The sequence below is a fragment of the Erythrolamprus reginae genome, chromosome 5 (genome assembly GCF_031021105.1).
Source record: "Erythrolamprus reginae isolate rEryReg1 chromosome 5, rEryReg1.hap1, whole genome shotgun sequence".
Taxonomy (NCBI): Eukaryota; Metazoa; Chordata; class Lepidosauria; order Squamata; family Dipsadidae; genus Erythrolamprus; species Erythrolamprus reginae.
This window is the reverse complement of record NC_091954.1, coordinates 55,733,628-55,760,045: the sequence shown is the minus strand read 5'-3', so window position 1 is coordinate 55,760,045 and position 26,418 is coordinate 55,733,628. Positions and strand designations below refer to the sequence as shown.

Sequence of the window (26,418 nt, the reverse complement as noted above, 5' to 3'; positions counted from 1 at the left end):
AGAATTGTTACAATCTAACTGTTAATATGTATTCAGGCATTCTTAGAAACTCAGGAAGGAAGAACTGTCATTTGTAGAATTAATAAGAAGCAGGGGAATGCTTAAAATATCTAGAAAACTGGAACGAACAAAAGAAACAATGAAGTACTATAATCAAGTTGAGCCATTGTATATATATCTAGAGCTTAAGGGAATTAACTAATGAATGCAATAAACCACCAACAATTACTTTTGACAATTCATAGAAAACGGGAAGACAATAGAGAACATGAAAGAATGAAAAAACAAATACTGTTTCAAACTTTATCAATTGCTACTACATAATATAAACTTCAGTAAAGTAATTTCAGAGTCACACAGTTGCTTCAGCTATGGCTCACTTTGTCTTCAGTGCCATTTCATAAGTGAACAATACTGTTGGTAATGACACACAGATGCGGTGAATCATATGAATATGAACCAGCAAACATGTGGAACACTCTAAAAAACATCACAGGTTATGGCAAACCTTCTTCCCAGGTTGAAGGAAATCAGCAACTGGCACATGACCTGAACATATTTTACTGCAGGTTGGGAAGGAAACTACAGCCACCTATCTGCACAGCCTCCACCCCAGACACACCAACCACAGCCAAGCCTCCTACAGCTGAACCCATCCCATTGGGTTCACAACCCCTGGTGATCACAGAAAAGGAAGTGCAAGATCTATTTCACAGACAGAAGTCAGGAAAAGCCCCAGGCCCAGACAAGATAACTCCTTGCTTAAAAGTCTGTGCTGACTAATTGACCCCCATCTTCAACCAAATCTTCAACAAATAACTAGACATATGCCATGTTCCTTCTTGCTTCAAACACTCCACTATTGTTCCAATGCTGAAGAAGCTCTCCATCAAGGAACTGAATGACTAAAGATCAGTTGCTCTAACATCTGTAGATATGAAAACCTTTGAAAGGCTACTGATGTCCCACTTGAAAACCATCAAGTGTTCACTGTAACAGTGATCCACTGTTAGACAACCTGCAATTTGCATAATGAACAAATAGATCACAGATGATAATATGGCTCTGACTACATCCTACAACCATGATGGTGAACCTATGACATTCGTGTCACAGATGGCACACAAAGCCATATGGAAAGGCACGCGAGTTGCATATGCGAGGGCATGCAAGTTCCATGTTTCAGCTATAGCTGATTTTCAGCCTTGGGAAAGGCCGTTTTGTTTTCCAGAGGCAAAAAAAATCCCCCAACAGACAAACTGGGAGTTCAGAAAAACGCATTTCTGGTTTGTCTGTTTGGATATTTTTTCACCTTCTTAGCTGTGCTACGAATGAAGACAATTAATACAAGCGCGGACCGGATGGTTTCTTCTGACACAGAGATGCTGGAAAAAAATCACCAAAAATTGCATCAGTGGACTGGCATTCTGGATCACACTAGTATAAACCCACCATTGCCTACCAGGCTTCAGAAAGGCCTTTGTGCATGCACAGGGGGAAGTGTGGGGGTGTTTGCACATGCGTGGGACGGAGGGAAGGGGTGTGGGCACATGCATGCATGCTAGCACACCCACCCATACCCCTTTTGGCACGCCATCACTGTACTACAACATCTTGAATCTCCAAAGACTTACACAAGGGTCCTTTTTGTAGGCTTTAGATTAGTATTCAATACCATCATACCAGACTTTCTTCTAACTAAAGTAAATTAGCTAGCAATACCTAAACACACTTCTAAGTGGATCACAAGCTTCCTAACAGACAGGAAGCAGCAGGGGAAGCTAAGCAAAATTGCATCACATACCTGTACAATTAGCACAGGGACCTCCCAAGGCTGTGTGGTCTCATCATTTATCTCTATATACCAATGATCGCATCACAAATAATCCATCTGTTAAATTACTGAAGTTTGCAGTTGATACAACAGTGATTGATCTCATTGGAGACAACAATGAAACCACATACAGATGGGAGGTAGAACAACTAGCCTCATGGTGCGACCAGAACAATCTGGAACTGAACACACTCAAAACCATAGAAATGGTGGTAGACTTTAGGAGAAACCCTCACATTCTGCCATCTCTTTCAATACTAGACAACATAGTATCAATGGTAGAAACCTCCAAATTTCTAGGTTCTATCCTATCTCAAGACCTAAAATGGTCATCTAACATCAAAAACGTCATAAAAAAAGCACAACAAAGATTTTTTTTCTGTGCCAACTCAGGAAGCTCAGATTGCCCAAGGAACTGCTGATACAGTTCTACAGAGAAATTATTGAGTTTGTCATTTGCACCTCTATAACTCTGGTTCAGTTCTGCAACCAACAAGACAGACACAGACTTCAGAGGATAATCGGAACTGTAGAAAAAGCAGTCACTGCCAACCTGCCTTCCATTGAAGACCTGTATACTGCACAAGTCAAAAAGAGGGACATGAAAATATTTGCTGACCTTTCATATCCTGGACATAAATTATTTCAACCCCTTCCCTCAAACAATGCTATTGAGCATTGGATATCAAAATATCTAGACATAAGAACAGTTTTTTTCCTGAACCCCATCACTCTGTTAAACAAATAATTCCCTTACCTCTGTTAAACTATTCACCAAGGCTGCATTACTATTACTATTAGTCTTCTCATCGTTCATATCACCCATCTCCTCCCATTTATGATTGTATGACTGTAACTTGTTGCTTGTATCCTTACAATTTATATGAATATTGATTGTTTCCTGATTGCTTATTTGTACCCTAATTGTATCTCATGATTCTTGACAAATGTATTTCTTTTATGTACACTGAGAGCATGTGTACAAAAGACAAATTCCTTGTGTGTCCAATCACACTTGGCCAATAAAGAATTATATTCTATTCTATTCTATTTTCCTGATAGTCCTTAGACAGCTATTTTAACTCCCTATGTTCAATATAGATTAAGATTATTAACAGTTTAATACAAATATAAAATAAAGCCTGTCTGAGAAGAAAATAAAATCCATCCTCCGTGTTCTGTCTGACTTTGCATGAATTAATATATGCACCCTAAATCTATCAATCTGATATGTTATATCAATTTTTAATATTTTATTCTAATTCTACTGCAGTCTTAGTATACAGAAAAATGACTTATTGGATTTACATTTATACTTGACTACCAAGACATATCCAGAAAGTAATTCATACTTTGAATATAAAAGCAATATTTTCATATATGCATTAGGAGCAAAGCTTTCTCTTTTAAAAAACGTTTAACTTTTTTAAAAAAAAATCTTTTTAAAGTTTTTTTTTTAAAGCTTGGGGATTTTCTACAATCAGAAAATTATATCTACAAAAAACAGAAAAATTGTGGGCACCTCCTCCCATTACTTTTACCAAACACTGTTTGTTACCATATGTATTCATTCTCAGAAAAAACTGGGAATAAAAAACCAGAAATTTGACATTGTGATAATGATGTGTTAACAGGGAATATTAGGTAGAATTCATTTAATATTGGGTATTAAATGAACAGATGGTGCTTACTTGCAATTTAAATTCATTGTTATGTACATATCAGGAAGGATTGTCAAATAATGATTGAACCAACTTAAAGGCAAAAAGGTATTAAAAAGTTACCATAATTTATCTACATATTTTGCAGATGAATTTTGTGTTTCTTTGCAACTTTTAGTTCCAGATAATTTGTTTATACTGTATATGTTTATGTGCTGTTGTATTTTCATGTTTATAATTACCTTGTTAGCCAACTTTGTAGACTATTTGTAAGTTGATAATAACAGAGACTTTCTTTTTATAATCTACAGCAAAATGCTACTTGGTTTAGCAATTGCTTAGAATAGCATTAGTTCTATTTTTTGCATTTGAAAATTATATTTTCAATTAAAAGGGAAAGAGAAATGGTTAGTCTTATCAAGATTGCAACAATAACATTTTTCCCCCTAGGTACTCCACATCCCATTCCTTTTTGTACACATGCTATAGCTTAAAACTTTATTCTGTTGTTATCTCAGATCCTATGCATTTAATTTTTTCTGTTCTGGCAATTCTCACTTTTGTTTCCTTCCTAATAAAGAGACTTTAAGGTGAAACACATTTATCTTTCATATAAAGGGAAATGCATGGTCCAGTATACTAGCTAAAATTGGAGGTTAGAACTGCCTTAATCACCAATTCCAATTAATTTTAACAGATAGCGTATCTATTACAACCACAGGTGCTTTTTCAAAAGGCAACTGGATTTCTTGTTTTTGCTTGGACCTTTCACTTCTCATCCAATTCACTTTTCCTAGGAATCAAAGCCTTTGCCCTTTATTATCTAGATTTGCTCGTGAATATTTTTAATCTCATACTTTAAAACATTATGTTTTACTTTACTTATTTCTTAGTATGTTGCTTTCCATTTCTTCTTTTTCCACAGCTCCAGGCTAAATTCCACTTTTTAAATTTTTCCATCCCTACTCTCTTTTTTGTATTAAGGACCATAATTTTTATACATTCTATAATTGATCTGAAATTCATATCTATTTCTTTTGCTTTGTAATATCTCCTTCTCCTGTTTGTTTGTTTGTTTGTTTGTTTGTTTGTTTACTAAGTCCAAGATATTTGTCAGCAGACAATCTTTGATTTTCTAGTTGCCCTTTATGAAAGACAAATATGGAGTTAAAACCTAGATCCATGATGGTGAACCTATGGCACATGTGCCACAGATGGCACATGAAGCCATATGGGAGTGCATGCGAGAGTTCTATGTTTCAGCTCCAGCACGCATAGAATTTTTCGGCCTTTGGAAAGGCAGTTTCATCCTCCAGGCACTTCAGGGAAGCTTCCCTGAAGCCCCAGAGGCAAAAAAAAAATCCCCAAAGAACAAACTAGAAGTTCGGAAAAATGAACTTCCGGTTTGCTGGTTTAGGCATTTTTTTCACATACCAGCAGTGGTGGTTCATATTGGTGTGGTCTGGAGAGCCACATCTGTATGAACCCACTGAGTTTTGGCGATTCCACACAAAGATGTGTGGAAGAAGCCCTCAGCTGTGCGTTAGACAAAGAATAAAGTCAGCATTAAGACGAGGGGAGTGGCAGAAGGGCTTCTTCTGACAGGGAGACACCGGGAAAACAAATCACCCAAAATTAGTGGATTTATACTGGTGCGGCTCTCTGGACCACACCAGTATGAACCTACCACTGCCTACCAGGTTTCAGAAAGGCCTGTGCGTATGTGTGGGGAGCAGCGCGAGTGGGCTCTGCATGCATGTGGGGAGGGAAGGGGTGTGGAGCACGTGCACATATCCTAGTACACCCACATACCCACACCAAAAAAGGTGATCACCATCACTGATCTGGATCATCTTCTCTTTCTGACAATGTTGGGTAAAGTTCATTCCATTGTCCAGTACTGTCAGAAGCCCAAAGGGAAATCCTGTGGCACCATTTGGTCAGCAGAAGTGAAAGACTTGGCAATCCTGGGAAAGTGAGTTTTCTGAGTTGCTTCTAAAAATTACAAGGGAGTTTTGCATACAACCTCACAAGCTTCACTATTATTAACTTCCATGATCTGAAGTTTAACACTTATTGAAAGGACTAAAATGAATTATATCATTAGATCTACTTAATATGAATGCCTTCTTCATAGAAAAACTGCAATTTGAATTTTTATGTACATGACAGCAATGTTTTGTGCTTAAGTTGGTTTGAGTTTGCTTTTATTCTCCACATTGTCCAACATATATGGGAAAGTAAATAAACATATCATTTTAAACTTTCTTCAGGCTATCTGTAGTTATTTTAAAATTTGTTGAATAAATAAATAAAATTACCTTTTTATTTATATTTCTTCCCGCAAAATAACAGCAATAGATCTCTTTGGTTACAAGAATAAAAACTTCCTGTGATCAACTTCCTGGCTATTTTATGTGTTAAATTTAAGTTTTCTTAACTTAAGAATTATGGATGGGTGGCCACAACCTTTGTTTTAGATAATTCTGTTGAAATTTGGAACACATGAATAAATATACAAATAAACATCAGAAGCTAATGCTTTTCTTGGCAGTAGATGATGATGATGATGAATTTTTTGCTCTGTGTGCATTATGTGTATATGCATGTGTGTGCACAGACACACCAGAACATGCCTCAAGTCACTTTTTGACATCTGGTAACTGCCTGAACAAATCTCTGCAGTTTTCTTAGCAACTTTTTCAAAAGTGGTTTGTCATTGCCTACTTCCTAAACCTGTGTGACAGCCAGCAGCCCAAAATCAACCACTAACCCTAACCTCCCTTGTGACTTTTTGTTATTTTTCCTTCAGTCTGAATTCTTTTTAATAAAATTGTACATGTGCTTATATTTTAGTCAGTGAAGAACTACACCAAATGTCATGTAAGAAACGAACAGATATGTAATAAGCTGACTAGTTGCAAAAGCTGTTCATTAAACCTCAATTGCCAGTGGGATCAGAGACAGCAAGAATGTCAAGCTTTACCAGGTAAAAAGATTAAAAAATTATTTTAAAATAATATTTTCATAATGTAATATTTAATAAGACATATTCTTGCTATTAAAGAAAGAATAAGGTTATTTCCAATTTGACAAAGACAACTGTGATATTAAATATTGAGTGCAATCAGTGCAATAACAACAATGGACTCTCTCTATGTGCGCGCGTGTGTGTGTGTGTGTGTGTATGGTGTGATTTATATTATTTATAGCATAAGTTATGTCATTTATCAGTGTAAATGATGTAAATTTCTCTAAGTAAGGTCTTCATAACTTGTTTGTTTGCTTACCTCTTTGTGTGCTGCTTTGAATGCAATGAACAGAGCTCCTGTTTTTTGATGTCTAGACAAATATTTTATTTCTTGCATCCAAAGTCAAATAAATGAGATTCCATTAAATCAAAGTTTATTGGAAGTTTATTATATTTGATTCAAACGTAGCTATATTTTTCTGGATAACACTTTAGTAAGTTCCAAAACACCTATCAGTATGTTTTGTAAAGATTATATATGTATAGAACACAAGTAGATTAGAATCCTTATTAATCACCGAACTTTCTGGCAACCCTAACACCTTTTATGTGTTATTATTATAGTTTTACTCTAGTTGCTATGTTAGTACATTTACTAACAACCTCAACCAATAACAACAACAACAACAACAATAATACCATTTATTTATAATGCCCTTTTACCAAAGGGCATAACAACAAGCCATATATAGTTTATGAGACAGACAATAATACTTAATAGGTTAATAAATATCCCCTCACTCTCCCATATCCCGCAATTCCCCACATCCTATGATATACAATTGATAAAGACAGAAACAATTGATAAACACAGACTGTTTTAAAAAAATTAAACTGACTGTTTTAAAAAATTAAAATTAAAAAATTAAAAGTTAGTTAACAATCATAAACCCAGGATGTAGAATGTTGCCCTCCCCATGGCTAGGGAGCAACCTTACTCCTATAGATAAATAAATAAGGACAATGATGGTGCAAAAGATCTCTTCGATATAAATAGAGCTGCTTAAAGGAAATGTTCTTCCTGAATTGGTCGGTGATGTAAGGAGCCCGGAATGGGCCATATGACTCTCATTGTTATGTCCATGGTAAGATGTAAATCCGCTGTGATGATAAAAAACAACACTCTAGCAAGGAGGATTGCTATCATACTTATAGCAGCCCGCAGCAATCTCACATTACAGTTTACAATTATTCACCACTAATGAATGTTAAATAATGGTTTATAACTGTGTTCTCAAAGTCTTGGTCTTTCCTCAAACTGGGAGATTAATCCTGTCACTCTCCATATCATCTCCGCCAGCAGCTCTCATCTGCTGGCCTGGCAGCGTGTTCTCCCCCTCTTCGCAAACGCATTCTGTCCACACACCCGCATCTTTCAGAGGGCAAACCCCAAATATGTCCAAACTCAAAGCACACAGAGTTTTTGTTTTGTTTCGTAGCAGCAGCAGCACTTTTATTTTTCAAAATAAAAAAGTGAGGAAAAATGTAACAGATGATAAAATATAATACAAAAGAAAATATTAATCTATTCGGTTTTCTGTTCTCCAAGATAACTGAAAGGCAGGATAAAAGAGTAGGGCAGAAGGTTGAGACTAATAAAAAATGATTGGGTTTAAATTTGTAGGCCATATGAACTTTATCCTAGATTATTGAAAGAAGAAGCTGAATTCTTTGAAAAATGATAAACATTGATATAGTGTAACTTTATTGAAGGTGAGCAGGTGTTTTTATTTTCAAAGAGAAGAACAATGAAGAACAATGAAGAGCTACTGATATGCTGATATGAATGTTTAAGAAGAAAGTAGACCAGTAGAATATGCTTGATGATCTCTAAGCATATTGAACATGTTTCAGTAATTAGGAAGTATTAGTGTGGACTCCTATATAATTGCACTAATTTATTTAGAGTTTTGTTCTGTTGAATTGTGTATATACTTTTTCCCCCTTAAAGCATATATAAAGCTTATTATATATATATAATGTATGTTATGTTTAGTAAGTATTTTGAAAGGTGATTTCTTTTGTTATTCAAAATGGATTTTTAAAAAATTACAATTACTTGTGTAATTTTTTACTAGCTCACTTATGTGGAGAAGGATGGAATCATGTTGGAGATGCTTGCCTTCGTATAAACTCTAGTCGTGAAAACTATGACAATGCCAGACTTTATTGTTATGGCTTAAATGGAATTCTTGCTTCACTAACAACTTCCAAAGAAGTAGAGTTTGTTTTGGATGAAATACAGAAGTACACTGTCCAGGTAACTTGAATAATTCATAAGTGTATATAAAGTTGTTTGGGTTTATTTTTAGGAAATGGTAATAACAAATCATAGAAACAAATATATATATTACTCAACCAGATACCAAGTATATGTACATAGGATCTGCTGATATGTTATGTAGTTGAAGCTGATGCTTAAGGATTTCTTGTTTTTATTATTCCATACTAAAATGAAATCTTATGTTCTGCAATAAAGATCTGAATTCTAGTAAATTAGTAAAAATATTGTTTTTATAATTGAATCCAAATCTAGAGAAGTAATTAAAAAATAAATTTAATATCATTGCAGTGTTTGCAATTAATCAGTCGTAAGTCACATATTGTCATTGGTTTTATCATTTCTGAAAACATTATGGTTGCATTTCCTTCACGTAGGTTGGATAGTCCAAGTTTATTTATGGAAAGAACAAAAATTATAACTAAATATCACTTTACATTGATCTTTAAATTTTTTATTTTTTTAGCTCTTCCACTATGGGGTAAATTACCAATGAATTTAATATTAATTGGAGGGGGGGAAATAAAATATAAATCCTGTGAATGATCAGTATAGCAGATGCATGCCAATTTTGTAATTCCTTTCGCATATTCTCAGTAGCAATTGTATAGAGAATGGAGACAGAAAATGGAGAATATGTATATATACAGTACATACCTTAAATAATGCAGTGTCTTCTTTCTGGAACTGTACATTTATATTTAAGAGAACTGTTCCTTACAATTGGATAGAGATATGAGGCTAACAATGCATCTGGTTCTTCCTTTTAATTAATACAGTAGCTGCTGATTTACTTTCTTCTTTATTAAGAGAGAAATGATTTCATAAAACATAAATGTTATTCATAGATACTGTCTTATAGCCAGTAGATACTATCTTCTTTATGCTAAGTAAAGTTATTAATCTTTCTAGTGGAGCATAGAATATTCTCACATGCAGTAGTACTTATACAAGCTGCTTTTTATAAAAGCAGAAATACAAGATATAAATATAATAATAATGTATAAATAAACAATACATGAATAAACCAAAGAGAGCCAGGTTGGTGCAGCGGTTAAGGCACCAGGCTAGAAAATAGGATGCTGGAAGTTCTACCGTGTTTCCCCGAAAGTAAGACAGGGCCCTCGCCCACCTCGACTGCCGCGGAGAGGCTGCGCCGTGACTCTTCGACGACGCCTCTTTCCTCTCTGCGGCTAACTCGGCTCCGCCGGCAAGTTTCACTGGCTCTCGAGGAGCTGAAGCTTAGCAGTCTGGCTTCGTCGTTCCGTCAGCCAAACTCCCCGGCGGGCTGGGCGTCAGCAAGCCGCCTCCCTCACAGCTCCCCTCCCCGGTCCCGGAAGAAGGCAGCGAAAGCGCGCCCTTCTTCCCGCTTAAAAAAGGAAGGCGAAAGTCCGAATGTCGGGAGCTGGGGGAAAAAGACGAGAATTGCAGCGGATGTGGCTGAATGACTGCCTGGGCAACCTGACAGCGCCACGGCCTTTGCACAGTGGGTGACTAGCAAGGTTTGAACTTCAAAAGTCAGCTTAGGAGATTTAAGTCTGCGGCGCGCGGCTTGATGAGAGGGAGGCAGCAATACCCCAGTGTTTCCCCGAAAGTAAGACATATGTCTTACTTTCGGGGTACGGCTTATATTAGCCGACCCCCCTGAAACCCCTGATACGTCTTACAATCGGGGTTGTCTTACTATCGGGGAAACACGGTAGTACAGCCATGTCAACAAAAGATGGATGAGTGACTTTGGGCCAGTTACTTTCTTTCAACCCCTGATGTCAGGCTTAGGCAACAAGGTGATTGGTTAATCCCTATCACGATCAATGGATCGAAATAATTATTTATAGTCTGGTTTTACATGAATAAGTATTTTTCCTTTTAAAACATTATACTAGCCTTGACTCATAAACAGCATACTTACATGCCAAAATTAGGAGTTATGATTTTGCTATATGCAGAGTATAGATTTATTAGATATAAAAAAAGAAATATTGCATTCATATAATAAAGAAATTGTATTGGATTTAATAATGCATTATCAAAGACATGGATAATGGGCACATATTTACATTTGAGCTTGCCTCAGATTCCCCATTTTACACTTACATGATATTCAATACCTTTCTGATTTTAATCAGAAGATTAATCAATCGATTTGGAACTTTGTTTCTTCTTCTTCTCTTCAAATAATAAATTACTCCAGATTTACTACATAAAATGCAACAATAAATTTAGGAAGAGTTTTGTCTCAAATCGTGTGTGTTGTTGTAATTTCCTTTTTCAATGATATAGAACCACTCAAAATCAAAGAATCTAGTTTCTCGTTCCTTGTCATTATAACAAGCTATTGATTGGTGAAAGGGCTATTCCATTTGTTGCTGTTTTTTAAATCTCTGAGAGGAAATGTAATTAAACATGGCCTTGTTCAAATAATTTACATCTTGAACTACCAAGGTCTTCGGAAGTAATCCACTATTCAATCAATAGTGACAAATGCATGCATTTGTAGTAATCATTTACTTATCAAAAAATTAATGAAATATTGTGTAAAATATTTCACTTCTGATTTTAAGTATTTAAGTATTTTTTAGATTTGTATGCGGCCCTTCTCCGAAGACTCGGGGCGGCTCACAACAACAACAATACAATATATAGAGTACAAATCCAATATAAATTAAAAAACGAAATTTAAAACCCAGAGATATTAAAAACAATCATTACGCAGATCACACCATTTTCATGTATTACAGTCAGGAAAAAAGGTGGTGTGGGGGAGAAGAGATAGTTATTCCCCCCATGCCTGGCGACATAGATAGGTTTTCAACATCTTATGGAAGGCGGGAAGAGTAGGGGCAATTCGAATCTCTGGGGGGAAGTTGGTTCCAGAGGGCCGGTGCCTCCACAGAGAAGGCTCTACCCCTGGGTCCCACCAGACACCATTGTTTAGTCGACGGGACCCAGAGAAGGCCAACTCTGTGAGACCTGATTGGCTGCTGGGATTCGTGTGGCAGAAGGTGGTCCCGGAGGTATTCTGGTCCGATGCCAGGTAGGGCTTTATAGGTCATTATCAACACTTTGAATTGTGACCGGAAACTGATCAGCAACCAGAGCAGGCCACGGAGTGTTGGCGAAACGTGGGCAGATCTTGGAGGCCCTACAATAGCTCTTGTGGCCGCATTCTGCACGATCTGAAGTTTCCGAACACTTTTCAAAGGTAACCCAATGTAGAGAGTGTTGCCGTAGTCGAACCATGAGGTGATGAGGGCATGAGTGACTGTGAGCAGTGACTCCCGGTCCAAATAGGGCCGCAACTGGTGGACCAGTCGAACCTGGGCAAACACCCTCCTCGCCACAACTGAAAGATGGTGCTCTAATGTTAGCTGTGGATCGAGGAGGACGCCCAAGTTGTGGACCCTCTCTGAGGGGGTCAATAACTCCCCCCCATGGTAATGGACGGACAGATGAAATTGTACTTGGGAGGCAGGACCCACAGACACTCTGTCTTGTCAGGGTTGAGTTTGAGCCTGTTGACACCCATCCAGACCACAACAACCTCCAGGCACCGGCACATCACTTCCACTGCTTCGCTGACTGGACATGGGGTGGAGATGTACAATTGGGTATCATCAGCTTACTGATGATACCTCACCCCATGCCCTTCTCTCCACCCAAAAGTAATTTCTTTTTATTCCTATCTATAGCTCCCATTCTGTTTATTTTGTATGTCATTTTGAATGTGTTATCAGCTGCCAGAGATACTTGTTGAGATTTCCTTGAATTTCTTTCATATAGCTAGCTAGAACCTTCAGCTACAGTCATGATTTGGAACATTTGTTACAGACATAATTTAATACAATGTTTCTCAACCATAGCAACTTCCAGTTATGTGAGCTTCTATTCCTATAATTTAGGAATCACTATGTTGTGTGGGAATTCTGGGTATTGAGGATCATACATCTGGATGTGGCTTTATTTATATATATAGTAAAGCCATCCAGCTAGCCTCTCAAATTCCCATAACATTTGTTCATCTATTACTTTATTCTTGTAATTTTCTAGCAATATATACTGCTCAAAAAAATAAAGGGAACACTCAAATAACACATCCTAGATCTGAATGAATGAAATATTCTCATTGAATACTTCGTTCTGTACAAAGTTGAATGTGCACAACAACATGTGAAATTGATTGTCAATCAGCTTTGCTTCCTAAGTGGACAGTTTGATTTCACAGAGGTTTGATTTACTTGGAGTTATATTGTGTTATTTAAGTTTTCCCTTTATTTTTTTGAGCAGTGTGCTTCCAAGTATATTTACTGCTGGCTGGATTAACATTTATATTTGGTGGGAAAGCATATAATGGCATATGATCAGGTTTAATCAATGTGTAGATAATTCTTGGCCAACCAAGTGATGCTTCTGAGATTCTGCTTGGTATCTACATGCTTTTAGAGTATGGTTGAGAAAGTATTGGCTCAGACTTAATTTTTGTAATATTGAATGGCTATAGATTAAGACCGAGATTAAGAGTGGATTCGTGGTCCAGAGTTATAAACTGGCTTACGTGCTTAACATATGACTTCCAACATCCTTCCAAAATCTAAGCCACTATCTTAACTGCTACATTTAACTTACTCTCAGATATAAATATGCTTGTTTTTGTTTCCTAGTTGTTCTGTTGTGTTGATGATACATTTTATTGTGTAGGTGATACATCACCTAGAGTTGTTTGGATGAGTGAAAATGACTAACAAAGTTAATAAACAAGTTGATCAACGCAAAGAAGATGTCTATCATGTAATCCAATTTTGCACTCATGCTTTAGCAGACCCAGGAATTTTACAGCCCACAGGCCATATCAAGCCTATGGGCTGTTCTAGTCCAGCCTGCAGCTTCAGTGGCATCAGCAATGGGGAGATCATTAGGAATAAATACAGGACATTGTTATGGCAAGAATAGGCAAAGCATTGGTGCAGTATTGGGGGCAGGACATCATCAACATTGGGGTGGGGCAGTATCAGTGTGCAGCACAGTGGTCCTACACAGCAACCACAGTTCTCATATGACCCTTAGGAAAATTAAGTCTCTACTTCTACTTTAAAGTGTATGTAGAAAAGAAAATTCTCAAATATATCTGTAAAATTTACTGTGTTTGTCAAGATTTGTGCATATTTTGTTTTTTTACTTATTCATTTAAATATTTTATATTAGTGAGTAGCACAAACTGTCAAGTGTAAAATAGATCTATATGTACTACTTGGTTTGAAAGTAATCCAGAATTAATCTTAAAACCCAACACTAAATTATTATAGTTAATGTATTTTACATGATTATTATTTTCTGTGATTATAATGTATTTTAATAATATGAAATTATATTTCACATAATTTCAGATGGTTGTGCAAAGTATCATTAACATGGCTGTAATATGTAATAAAAGTATCAATCTTTGATAATTCATATGGACTTTTTGAATTCTCCTTCACAGAAAATATCTCCCTGGGTGGGTCTACGCAAGATTAACATCTCTTACTGGGGATGGGATGATATGTCTCCCTTTACTAATACAACACTGCAGTGGCTTCCTGGAGAACCAAATGATTCTGGATTCTGTGCCTATCTTGAAAGGGCTGAAGTGGCAGGTTTAAAAGCAAATCCTTGTACAGCTAAGGCAGATGGCCTTGTCTGTGAGAAACCTGTTGGTAAGCAATCTACTATATGATAAATATACTTGTGGAGTACTTTACATGTCTTTAGTATTGGATTATAAATAAAATGAGCATTGCTTAATTTCTAGGAGACAGCTGCTGAATTCATTTGTTTCAATTACAAAGCGTACCAGGGAACGTTTCTTCAAATATATTTTATTGCATTGAAGGTTCTAACTGGAATATTAGACTAAATTCACAGTTCATTCACCTTGTACATAAGTAGTAGAATTTTGTGAAAATTATTCTTTATTGTCCACATCTGCTACAAGCAAAATAATTGCAGGTTCTATACAAGGACATTGAATTAAATGCTTATATAAATATATTAAATGTAGTATAGATGTAGATTTATATGAAATAAAAACTGTAGAGTGCAATCCAGTCAGATGGAATGTTTCCAGGCTGTAAAGTGTGAATATTAATAAATCTTGTGCACTATATAGGTTAGTCTTAGAAATTTATAGAATCACAGAATCACAAATGTAAAATGAATGTATGGAAGAAATGAAGTGCATTTGTGACAGAAACTGAAACAAAAGCAAACAAAAATCGAAAGAGAAAAAAATATTTTCCTTTTAGAAAAATGGCCGTGGGGGGGGGGGGGGGAAAGTATTAAGATAGCCAGAGAAAGATGGACGATGAAAGCCTTGGGCAACAAGATGGATGCATAAAAAGTAAATGCAAACCCGAAACATCCATCAAAAGAGACAAGGACAGTTACGTAACTTAAGAATGTCATGAAATAGAGAAACATGGGTATGGGAAAATGGAAGATACTTTTAAGATCAAAAAAATCTCAGGAAAATTGATTTAATCAATTGCATTTGACAAACTCCTATAAAATTATGAAGGATAAGAAGCACCAAGAAAAAGAAAAGTTAAAAAAGGAATGACCTTCCCAGTTATGATAGATGACTGCGAATGTGGACACTAAGACAAAGTAAAAGATGGATAATTGTGTTGTAGCAGTTTATGGTAGTGTGTTTTGTAAGAAGTTCTAAACAGTTGATTCTGGTTGTATGAAGAGACATAACAATTTGAGTCGATCAATGGAAGAACCTCACATAGTTTACATTTATGGAATGATTTCATAATGTACTAGAGGGGAAAAAAATCTTGACAAAGTGCAACTGTCAATAAGGTGAATGTAAAAGATGTACATATGCATATCCAAATACGATAATTCAGCAAAACTTTTGATATCATCGATACCATCGATACCAGCGGCTTTCAATACCATCGACAATGGTATCCTTCTGCGCCGGCTGGAGGGGTTGTGAGTGGGAGGCATTGTTCTTCAGTGGTTCTCCTCCTACCTCTCCGGTCGGTCGCAGTCGGTGTTAGTGGGGGGGTCAGAGGTCGACCTCTAGGTTACTCCTTTGTGGGGTGCCTCAGGGGTCAGTCCTCCCCCCCTACTATTTTATATCTACATGAAACCGCTGGGTGAGATCATCCAAGGGCATGGGGTGAGGTATCATCAATATGCAGATGATACCCAGCTTTACATCTCCACCCCATGTCCAGTCAGCGAAGCAGTAGAAGTGATGTGCCGGTGCCTGGAGGCTGTTGGGGTCTGGATGGGTGTCAACAGACTCAAACTCAACCCTGATAAGACGGAGTGGCTGTGGGTTCTGCCTCCCAAGGACAATTCCATCTGTCCGTCCATTACCCTGGGAGGGGGAAAATCACTAACCCCCTCAGAGAGGGTCCGCAACTTGGGCGTCCTCCTCGATCCACAGCTCACATTAGAGAAACATCTTTCAGCTGTGGCGAGGGGGGCGTCTGCCCAGGTTCGCCTGGTGCATCAGTTGCGGCCCTATTTGGACCGGGAATCACTGCTCACAGTCACTCATGCCCTCATCACCTCGAGGCTCGACTACTGTAATGCTCTCTACATGGGGCTACCTTTGAAAAATGTTCGGAAACTTCAGATTGTGCAGAATGCAGCTGCGAGAGCTATCATGGGCTTTCCTAAATACGCCCATGTCACACCAACACTCCGCAGTCTGCATTGGTTGCCGATCAGTTTCTGGTCACAATTCAAAGTGTTGGTTATAACCTATAAAGCCCTTCATGGCACCAGACCAGAATATCTCCGGGACCGCCTTCTGCCGCACGAATCCCAGCGACCGGTTAGGTCCCACAGAGTTGGCCTTCTCCGGGTCCCGTCAACTAAACAATGTCGTTTGGTGGGACCCAGAGGAAGAGCCTTCTCTGTGGCGACCCCGACCCTTTGGAACCAACTCCCCCCAGATATCAGAGTTGTCCCCACCCTCCTAGCCTTTCGTAAGTTCCTTAAAACCCATCTCTGTCATCAGGCATGGGGGAATTGACACTTTCCCTCCCCCTAGGCTTATAAAATTTATGCATGGTATGCTAGTATGTATGATTGGTTTTTAAATTGGGGTTTTAAATTAACTTAAGTATTAGATTTGTTTACATTGTATTATCATTGCTGTGAGCCGCCCCGAGTCTGCGGAGAGGGGCGGCATACAAATCTGATTAATAAATAAATAAAATAAATCTACTGAAATTTTATTTTTTATTATTTTCTTTTTCCTTCAGTTAGTCCAAATCAAAATGCTCGGCCTTGCAAAAAACCATGTTCTTTAAGGACGACATGTTCTAACTGTACCAGCAGTGGCATGGAATGCATGTGGTGTAGCAGCACAAAACGATGTGTTGATTCAAATGCTTACATCATTTCCTTTCCATATGGCCAGTGTTTAGAGTGGCAGACTACCACTTGTTCTCGTAAGTATTTATGGTGATATGAATGAAAATAGTTATGATACTTAATGGAAAAAAATAACAGTACAGTATAGAAAATTTTTGTTGAAGTTTCTGCCAGCTAGGAACCAGAAAATAAAAAGAAAGAAACTAAAGTAAAATTTTAATTTCTGACTAAAATTATTTAATTTTTGAAAGAAAATTATGCATGCAGATATTCTTCAACTTACAGCCATAATTGAGCCCAAAATGTATGTTGCTAAGTGAATTTTGCCCCTTTCTTGCCATTTGTCAAATGAATCACTGCAGTTCAAGTTAGTAACACATTGTAAAATGGATTTGGATTCCCTTTTGATTTTGCTTGACCTGGGACACTTCAGTTGTCATAAATATGAGTCAGTTACCAAGTGTTTGAATTTTGATCACATGATCATGGGGAAGCTGAAAAATGGTCATGCCACTTTTTTCAGTGCAACTTTGAATAGTCACCAAACAAACGGTTGTAAGTCAAGGACTATCTGTACTTGACAGCTTACTTTCTGACTAGCAAATGTTTGTTTGTTTAGTTAATAAAATTTACTCTCAATAATGTTATAAAAATATCAAAAATAGCAAAATCATTAAGGAATGTTATACTATTCTGCCCGAAACTCACATTTTGATTAAGAAAGTTCCTTTTCTGATTTCAAATAATACATGATCTACAATCATGTTTCACATTTGTTTTGTTGAGCTCAAAAGTAAGATTCAATGCAACAATATCCTAATTTGGTTCACTATTCATTAGCTTCTCTTATACATTTGTTTTTTCTAATGTTGTCCTTTATTTTATTTTTAAGCAAGTCCAGGTGGAATTGTGGAGTTTTATATCATCAGTATACACCAATTTTTTTACCTATTATTTACCAATTTTTTACCTATCATCAGTATACACCAATTTTTTACCTATTACCAAAATCTGACATAATCCATACATTTTGAATCTTTACTCAATCTTGGTAGGGAAAGAACAACAAAGGATTAGAATTAACCCTTTAATTAACTCTTTAAAGATTTTAGTTTCATTTAGGGTACAAAAATGATAAAAATTCTTCAACTTTTTGAAATGTGTCTGTGTTCCATTTTGGTTGCTAGGGAACATTTAGCCCTGTTGTTAACCTTTATTATGCTGAACATAAACTAGAAATTATTAGCTTCTTGTTTTCTTCCAATATGTCTCAGATGCTGTAGTCAAATATTCCTTATAGAATTTGGACAAATTGGCAGAAGTCCAGAAAATCATTAAAAAAGATTTTCTCCCATCCCACTCCCAAATTTATATGTAAAGGTTTTTTTTTAACACTTCCCTCCCCAGTCCCCCCCCCCTTTGTTATTAGCTACTGTATTTCAATTGTAGAAAAATTGAAACTGATAATAGAAATTGGCAAATGATGTGAAGCTTCTGGAATTGCTATGTAGCTAGTATATTTGCTATGGTCTAATCTGTACTGAACAGTGATGTCACTAAATTTGAATAGGCATAAATATTGTTTGTGCATATTTTGAAGAATACCTTTTCCCTCTTTGATTTAAGGAATTAAACATGGATGCTTTGGGTCTACTCTATTTCTCCAGTAGAACGCAGTTTTGAACATGTAATATCTGCTTGAAAGCTATCCTATGCAGGCTACCCATTTTTGTGTGTGTTTAAAGAAAAGACAGTTGAAGAACTATGTTTAATTTAGTTGTCATTTCAGATAGGGCTATAAAGATATATATTAAATAAACCTAATAGGGCTTATCTGTTCAATAATATACAGAAAGAATTATATTTTAAATTGTATTCTGTCTAGCCAATAAAAAAAATAAATGTCCACATTCCAGCCTTGCTCACTTAACGAAGATAATGTTCTAGAACAGAGAACAGAAGATATTAGAGACATGTCCATTGCTGTAAATCTTTGAACTTTTTATGATCTCACCTTGAGCACTACACATGCGTTTGGCAGCTATTATGAAAAAAGTTGGGCAATTTTTCATGAGATCTTGCAGGGTTTTGTTTCATGCCCATAGAATTTGATGAGATTTTAACAATTTCTTCAATCTGTTTTACCATTTTAATTAAGATTTAACTGTGGGAAGCAATTTATGGCCTAGTCAGATGTGGGTTCTTCCCAGTTTGGATCACCCGAAGTGAACTGGTAGCGACTCGCTGGTAACATCACAATGATGTCATAGACCCGGTTTGGTCGGTGCCAGTCCTTGTGCAGCACCACCATCTTTTTATTTATTTATTTATTTTTAAAAAACTTTCTTTTCTTCTGAGCATGTGCAGAAGCTGAGTTTCCAGCTCTGTGCATGCTATTGCCATCTTGTTTTCGGCTTTTTTTCCTGGCTTTTTTGCCACTGAGCGTGTGTGTGTGCACGTGAAGCTCCCATGTGCCCACAAGTCACACCCATGTGGTGTGGTAGGAAGCAAACTGGCAGTGATGTAAGTTGGCCCACCCCTGGACCTAGTATTTATTGAAGCCTGAGTTGCCAGCTTCTGAGTTAGAGTCGGCTTCCATTCAATTTGAACAATCTGATAGCAAAAAGTTTATGCATTTGTCTGTTGAACCCTGCCGATTATTGCAATTTGGATACTTTGCAACTGTTGTGCATTTATGATGGTTGCAACATCATGAATTTTTTTTTTATGCCAAGCAAATTCGGGGAAGCTGGCTGTCATAAATCATTGTTGTATGATATCATGCTTAATGACTGGGTGACTTGCATAACAACTACACCCGTAACTAGCATTTTAAGTTGGGCTTGGTCATATATTTCACATTATGACTCTATATTTTGCAATGGAGTTGTTGATTTCAATTGTGGTTGCTAGTAGGAGTATCTTTATTCTTTACATAGTTTAAGTACTATAAAAGAAAAAAAAATAGATTACTACACAATTATATTTTTAGCTCTAATAGTTCTATTTTTTTTCTTCCAAAGGTAAATGTTGGTTTATCAGTTATTTTTTGAATGCATTTAATTAATAGTAAGATGTTACCGTTCTGTCCTCTACTATGCTTTAATTTGTGCCTGCTGTTCTGAAGAGTATTTTGTTTTCTTAATACATTAATACCTCATGATACGAACTTAATTGGTGCAAGGAGGAGGTTCGTAAGACGAAAGGTTCGTAAGACGAAACATTGTTTCCCATAGGAAACAATGTAAAGTCAATTAATCCAGGTTCGGGGTTCTGGGGGGTGCTGGCAAGCCCGCCAGGCCGGCTGCGACCTTTTAAAACACCCGCGCCGCTTCGCAGCTGACTCCTGAAGCCGAACGCAGAAGTTCGGCTTTAGCGTTCGGCTTCAGGAGACAGATGGGAAGCGGCGCGGCTCTTTTAAAAGGTCGCAGCCGGCCTGGGGGGCTTTCCAGCACCCCCCTGAACCTGGGTTCGGGGTTTGGGGGGGTGCTGGCAAGCCCCCCAGGCCAGCTGCGACCTTTTAAAACACCCGCGCCGCTTCGCAGCTGTCTCTTAAAGCCGAACGCGGAAGTTTGGCTTTAGCGTTCGGCTTCAGGAGACAGATGGGAAGCGGCGTGGCTCTTTTAAAAGGTCGCAGCCGGCCTGGGGGCTTGCCAGCACCCCCCCCCGAACCCAGGTTCGGGGTTTGGGGGGGTGCTGGCAAGCCCCCCAGGCTGTCTGCGACCTTTTAAAACACCCGCGCCACTTAGCAGCGGTCTCCTGAAGCCGAACGCGGAAGTTTGGCTTTAGCGTTCGGCTTCAGGAGACAGATGGGAAGCGGCGCGGCTCTTTTTAAAGGTCGCAGCCGGCCTGGGGGGCTTGCCAGCACCCCCCCGAACCCGGGTTTGGGGTTCGGGGGGTGCTGGCAAGCCCCCCAGGCCGGCTGCGACCTTTTAAAACACCCGCGCCGCTTCCCAGCTGTCTCCTGAAGCTGAACGCTAAAGCCGAACTTCCGCGTTCGGCTTCGGGAGACAGCTGCGAAGCGGCGCGGGTGTTTTAAAAGGTCGCAGCCAGCCTGGGGGGCTTCCCAGCACCCCCCGAACCCCAAACCCGGAAGTTTGGCAAAAGATCGGGGTTCGGGGAGTGCTGGGAAGCCCCCCAGGCCGGCTGCGACCTTTTAAAACACCCGCGCCGCTTCCCAGCTGTCTCCTGAAGCCGAACGCTAAAGCTGAACTTCCGCGTTCGGCTTCGGGAGACAGCTGCGAAGCGGCGCGGGTGTTTTAAAAGGTCGCAGCCGGCCTGAGGGGCTTCCCAGCACCCCCCTGAACCCGGAAGTTCGGCAAAAGTTCGGGGTTCGGGGGCATGCTGGCAAGCCCCCCAGGCCGGCTGTGACCTTTTAAAAGACCCGCGCCGCTTCCCAGCTGTCTCCTGAAGCTGAACGCTAAAGCCGAACTTTTGCATTCGGCTTCGGGAGACAGCTGCGAAGCGGCGCGGGTGTTTTCAAAGGTCGCAGCCGGCCTGGGGGGCTTCCCAGCACCACCTCGAACCCCGAACCCGGAAGTTTGGCAAAAGTTCGGCGTTCGGGGGGTCCTGGCAAGCCCCCCAGGCCGGCTGCGACCTTTTAAAACACCCGCGCCGCTTCCCAGCTGTCTCCTGAAGCCGAACGCTAAAGCCGAACTTCCGTTTTCGGCTTCGGGAGACAGCTGCGAAGCGGCGCGGGTGTTTTAAAAGGTCGCAGCCGGCCTGGGGGGCTTCCCAGCAACCTCCCGAACCGAACCCGGGGTTCAGCAAAATTTTGCCTCTTCTTACGAACTTTGTTCGAGTTACGAACCGGCGTTCGGGAGGCTTCTGGGAAGCCCCGCCGCCCGGCTGTTACCTTTTAAAACAGCCGCGCGGCTTCCCAGCAGTCTCCGAACGCCTGTTCGTAACTCGAAAAAAGTTCGTAAGAAGAGGCAAAATTTTGCTGAACCCCGGGTTCGTATCACGAGTTGTTCGTAAGATGAGGGGTTCGTATCTTGAGGTACCACTGTATCTCTAATGGCATTGCTAGAACAATTCTGGGTCAGTTATCATCATTTTAATTTAGAAAGGTACTTGAATAAATTTTTAAGAAAGATTGCCTGTCTTTTCCATATAATGAAATTGTTTGTGCAATGTTTCAAGATATTAGAGAGGGAACAAATTGAATAAACCATGTAGAAACAAAAGCCTATGTAAATATTACCATTTAGCTCTTTTCACTGAATGTGTAACATTTTCTGCTGTTCATAGTGATCAAAGCAATTCACAGAAAATAAAATGGCAAAGCAGCATAACATACAATATCATAATATGACCCATAACTATTTATTGAGTCATAATGATCTTTTCATTTTTTATTTATATATCATATTTTTCAGAGTAGAAGATGTATTGGGATATAAGACACAACTTAGTTTTGGGGGAGGAAAAGAAGGGGAAAAAATCTGCCTCTGCTTTCCAGCAATTTGCCTCCCAGCAAACGGAAAACAGTACAGATGATGTACACAAATATTTTGAAAGTTTAAGTGTGCTTTGATTTTCATCTGAAAATTGGTTTGATTGCATGATTTACAATAGGACAGAGTTTGATGGGACATTTAAAGCAAAAATATCAGATCATACAAGGCATGACAATTTAAATTCTATATTTATAAAATTATTTCATAGCATAAGCTTCAAAAATTCAACTAACGTATATACAAATACTTGTTATAGTCAAAATGGAAATTATATAGATATTCTAGATAGTCCTTGTTTTGGAGGCATGAGCACACTTTTTTAGATAAGAACCAGGTGTTCAAGATTTTTTTGCCTCTTCTCAAGAACCATTTTCCACTTACAAATCCGAGCTGCCAAAACTGTAACTGGAAAAGGCAGGGAGAAGCTTCCACGGAGCCTCACTAGGAATCTCCTGGGAGGAAACAGGGCCAGAAAAGGTGGGGAGAAACCTCCATGGGGCCTCTCTAGGAATCTTCTGGGAGGAAACAGGGCCCCTACCCTTACCCTGTGGTTTCCCCAATCGCACACATTTGCTTTTACATTGATTTCTATGGGAAAAATTGATACTTCTTACAAACTTTTCTACTTAAGAACGTAAGTAGGTGTATTATGTACAGTACAGGTAGTTCTCATTTAGAAATCACAGTTGGAACTGGCAACTTGGTCACTAACTGAAGCAGTCACTAAGTGAAACAGTAAGATTTGCTTTACAGATCTGCAAAGGTCATAAAGTTGTAAAGTTACTTTTCATTACATGTAATTGTAAACAGTCTAAACAAGTTCTATTTGTAACTCTTTTTTCTCATGAAGAGTTGGTTCTATTTGGGGGTGATGGACATACAGTGGTACCTCAAGATACGAACCCCTCGTCTTACGGACAACTCGTGATACGAACCCGGGGTTCAGCAAAATTTTGCCTCTTCTTACGAACTTTTTTCGAGTTACGAACCGGCGTTCGGAGACTGCTGGGAAGCCACGCGGCTGTTTTAAAAGGTGACAGATGGGCGTCGGGGCTTCCCAGAAGCCTCCCGAACGCCGGTTCGTAACTCGAACAAAGTTCGTAAGAGGAGGCAAAAATTTTCTGAACCCCGGGTTCGGTTCGGGAGGTTGCTGGGAAGTCCCCCAGCCCGGCTGTCACCTTTTAAAACAGCCGCACCGCTTCCCAGCAGTCTCCCAAAGCCGAACGCGGAAGTTCGGCTTTGGCGTTCGGCTTCAGGAGACAGCTGGGAAGCGGCGCGGCTGTTTTAAAAGGTCGCAGCCGGCCTGGGGGGCTTTCCAGCACCCCCCCAAACGCCGAACCCGGGTTCGGGGGGGTGCTGGGAAGCCCCCCAGGCCAGCTGTGACCTTTTAAAACAGCCGCGCCGCTTCCCAGCTGTCTCCTGAAACCGAACGCGGAAGCAGCTGCTACAAGCGGCATTTCACCTTCCCTCCCAGGCAAAAAGATGCCGGGGAGAGGGGCATGCCTTCCGCCTGGGAAGTCCGGCCCCATCATCCCAGAATGCCGGCATCTTTTTGCCTGGGAGGGAAAGTGAAATGCCGCTTGTAGCAGCTGCTAGAGCCGCCGGCATTTCACCTTCCCTCCCAGGCAAAAAGAAGCCGCGCTGCTGCTCCAGTCGCCCGGTCCTCTCCTGCCTCCCGCGCCGATGTTCCCCACTGCGTCGGGGGCCGCCAGCCCCGAATCGGACGCACCCTCACCGCTACCGCTGCCGCCACGCCCACTGCCCGCCCCATCCTCGCTGGAGGTCTAGCCGGAGCCGGAGCCAGGTCCGCTCGGCCGCGCCTCCTTGCCCGCCGCCCAGCCGCCCAGGATGCTGACCTACCTCGCGGCGCGCGCGCCGCCGGCCCAATCCTGCGCCTCCTGCTTTCCCCCCCCAGCCAAAAATACAAAGGTGGTCTGCCGCTCCCGCGGAGCAATGGGAAGCTGAAGCCGCCGGCGGTTTCAGCCTCCCTTTGCTCCACGCTGCTCCACCCTGCCTGTCTTTGTGTGTTTGGCTGGGGAGGGGAGCAGGAGGACCTTCCTGACTCCCTCCCCCCAGCACTTCACCCAGGACAACAGGTAGGGCGAAGCAGCATGGGGCAAAGGGAGGCTCAAGCCTCCTTTGGTGGTGGCGGCCGGCTTCCCGGTTTCTGAGTTTTGGGCTTGCACGCATTAATTGCTTTTCCATTGATTCCTATGGGAAACAATGTTTCGTCTTACGAACTTTTAACCTTATGAACCTCCTCCCGGCACCAATTAAGTTCGTATCTTAAGGTACCACTGTAGTTTGAGCCCTAAGCTTCTCAGGGCTTTATTAAACAGCTACATGGTTTATCATCTATCTACACTGATGATACCCAACTTTACATTAAATGTTACTTCAGCATCAACCATAATAATACGCGAGCACACAACAGATACAAACTCAAAGTGAACCGTCCCAAACTTGACTGTAGAAAATATAAGTTTAGCAACAGAGTGGTTAATGCCTGGAACTCACTACCTGACTCTGTGGTTTTTGTCACCAAACCCCCAAAACTTTATCCTTAAACTGTCCACTGTCTCTTATGCATATTCAACTTTTACTGATTGTTTTTTATCCTGTGTATTTACAGCTCAAAACTGTTCGGGGTTGAGGACTTGCAGTCAGTGTCTGGAACATCCAGGATGTGGATGGTGCAATGATCCCAGTAATACAGGCAAAGGCCATTGTGTAGAAGGCTCGGCAAGGGGTCCAGTGAAGTTCAGTGGGACGCATTCTACTGAAATAGTTATTGACAACAATCTTTGTACTAAAGAAAAAAATTATGAATGGTCTTTTATCCAATGCCCAGGTATGATGAATTTGTTATTGTTAATGCTTTTATCATGGCAATTATGGCAAGCTAATTGTTTGCTTCCAAAAATGGGATACATTTTGGATTAGGATATGGGAAACATAAATATTGTGTTGGGTAGTTAATTAATACATTAAAAAAGTTTTTCAAATGTAGACCTTGATCCATAAAATGTTCTTCAGTTATTTTTGTTATCTACTTTTAAAAACTATGTCAAATTTAAAGTTTGCTGAACGTGTATGCTATTATGTAATGTTATGTAAAATGAATCAAAGTGTAGTTTCGATTCAAGACAGAAATAGTGCAAAAATGTTTTTAAAACCTGAATGTTTTTTTAATGTCTAAAGCTAGGACATAAATATTCTGTCTGGAGTTTTCTTTAAATACTAGGCTAGTAATACATATGCATAGAGATTTTAGAGCTTTATATCTTGACAAGTTTATAGTAGAAGCAAAGCTTATATAAATCAGTCCATTCTGGGGAACTTCAAAATGTCCCACCATGCTAAACATTCTGGGGAACTTCAAAATGTTCCACCATGCTAATCTAGTTATTCTAGAGATCATCTGGCAGTTTTACAAAATGAAGAATGGGTTTTTAGCGTTCTGATATGTAACAAGTACCACATTTAGCTGAGCTCTTAAGAGAGTAACCATTTGGTTGCAATTCAATTTCACTGTAGCATTTGGGACAGTATGTACCCTGAACATTTAATTCAGTTATATATTTACTTTTAAGGTAACATGTACTCTTTATAAAATATTTAGTTTGCTATCAATGCAACCATATACAGTATGTCAGAGAAGTGAGTAAACCCTCTCACATTTTGTAAATATACTGCTCAAAAAAGTAAAGGGAACACTCAAATAACGCATCCTAGATCTGAATGAAGGAAGTATTCTCATTGAATACTTTGTT

General features: G+C 39.5%; 1 protein-coding gene across 2 annotated transcripts in view; it reads left to right on the top strand.

The window, feature by feature from the left end:
• The window catches only part of ATRNL1 (attractin like 1), a 578,768-nt gene that overhangs the window by 127,909 nt on the left and 424,441 nt on the right, over positions 1 to 26,418 (top strand). For both annotated transcript variants that reach the window (XM_070752642.1, XM_070752643.1), the window contains exons 14-18: positions 6,352 to 6,484; positions 8,605 to 8,786; positions 14,287 to 14,500; positions 17,075 to 17,263; positions 25,278 to 25,496. In XM_070752642.1, coding sequence (XP_070608743.1) covers positions 6,352 to 6,484; positions 8,605 to 8,786; positions 14,287 to 14,500; positions 17,075 to 17,263; positions 25,278 to 25,496 — 937 coding nt within the window. The remainder of the gene's footprint in view (positions 1 to 6,351; positions 6,485 to 8,604; positions 8,787 to 14,286; positions 14,501 to 17,074; positions 17,264 to 25,277; positions 25,497 to 26,418) is intronic.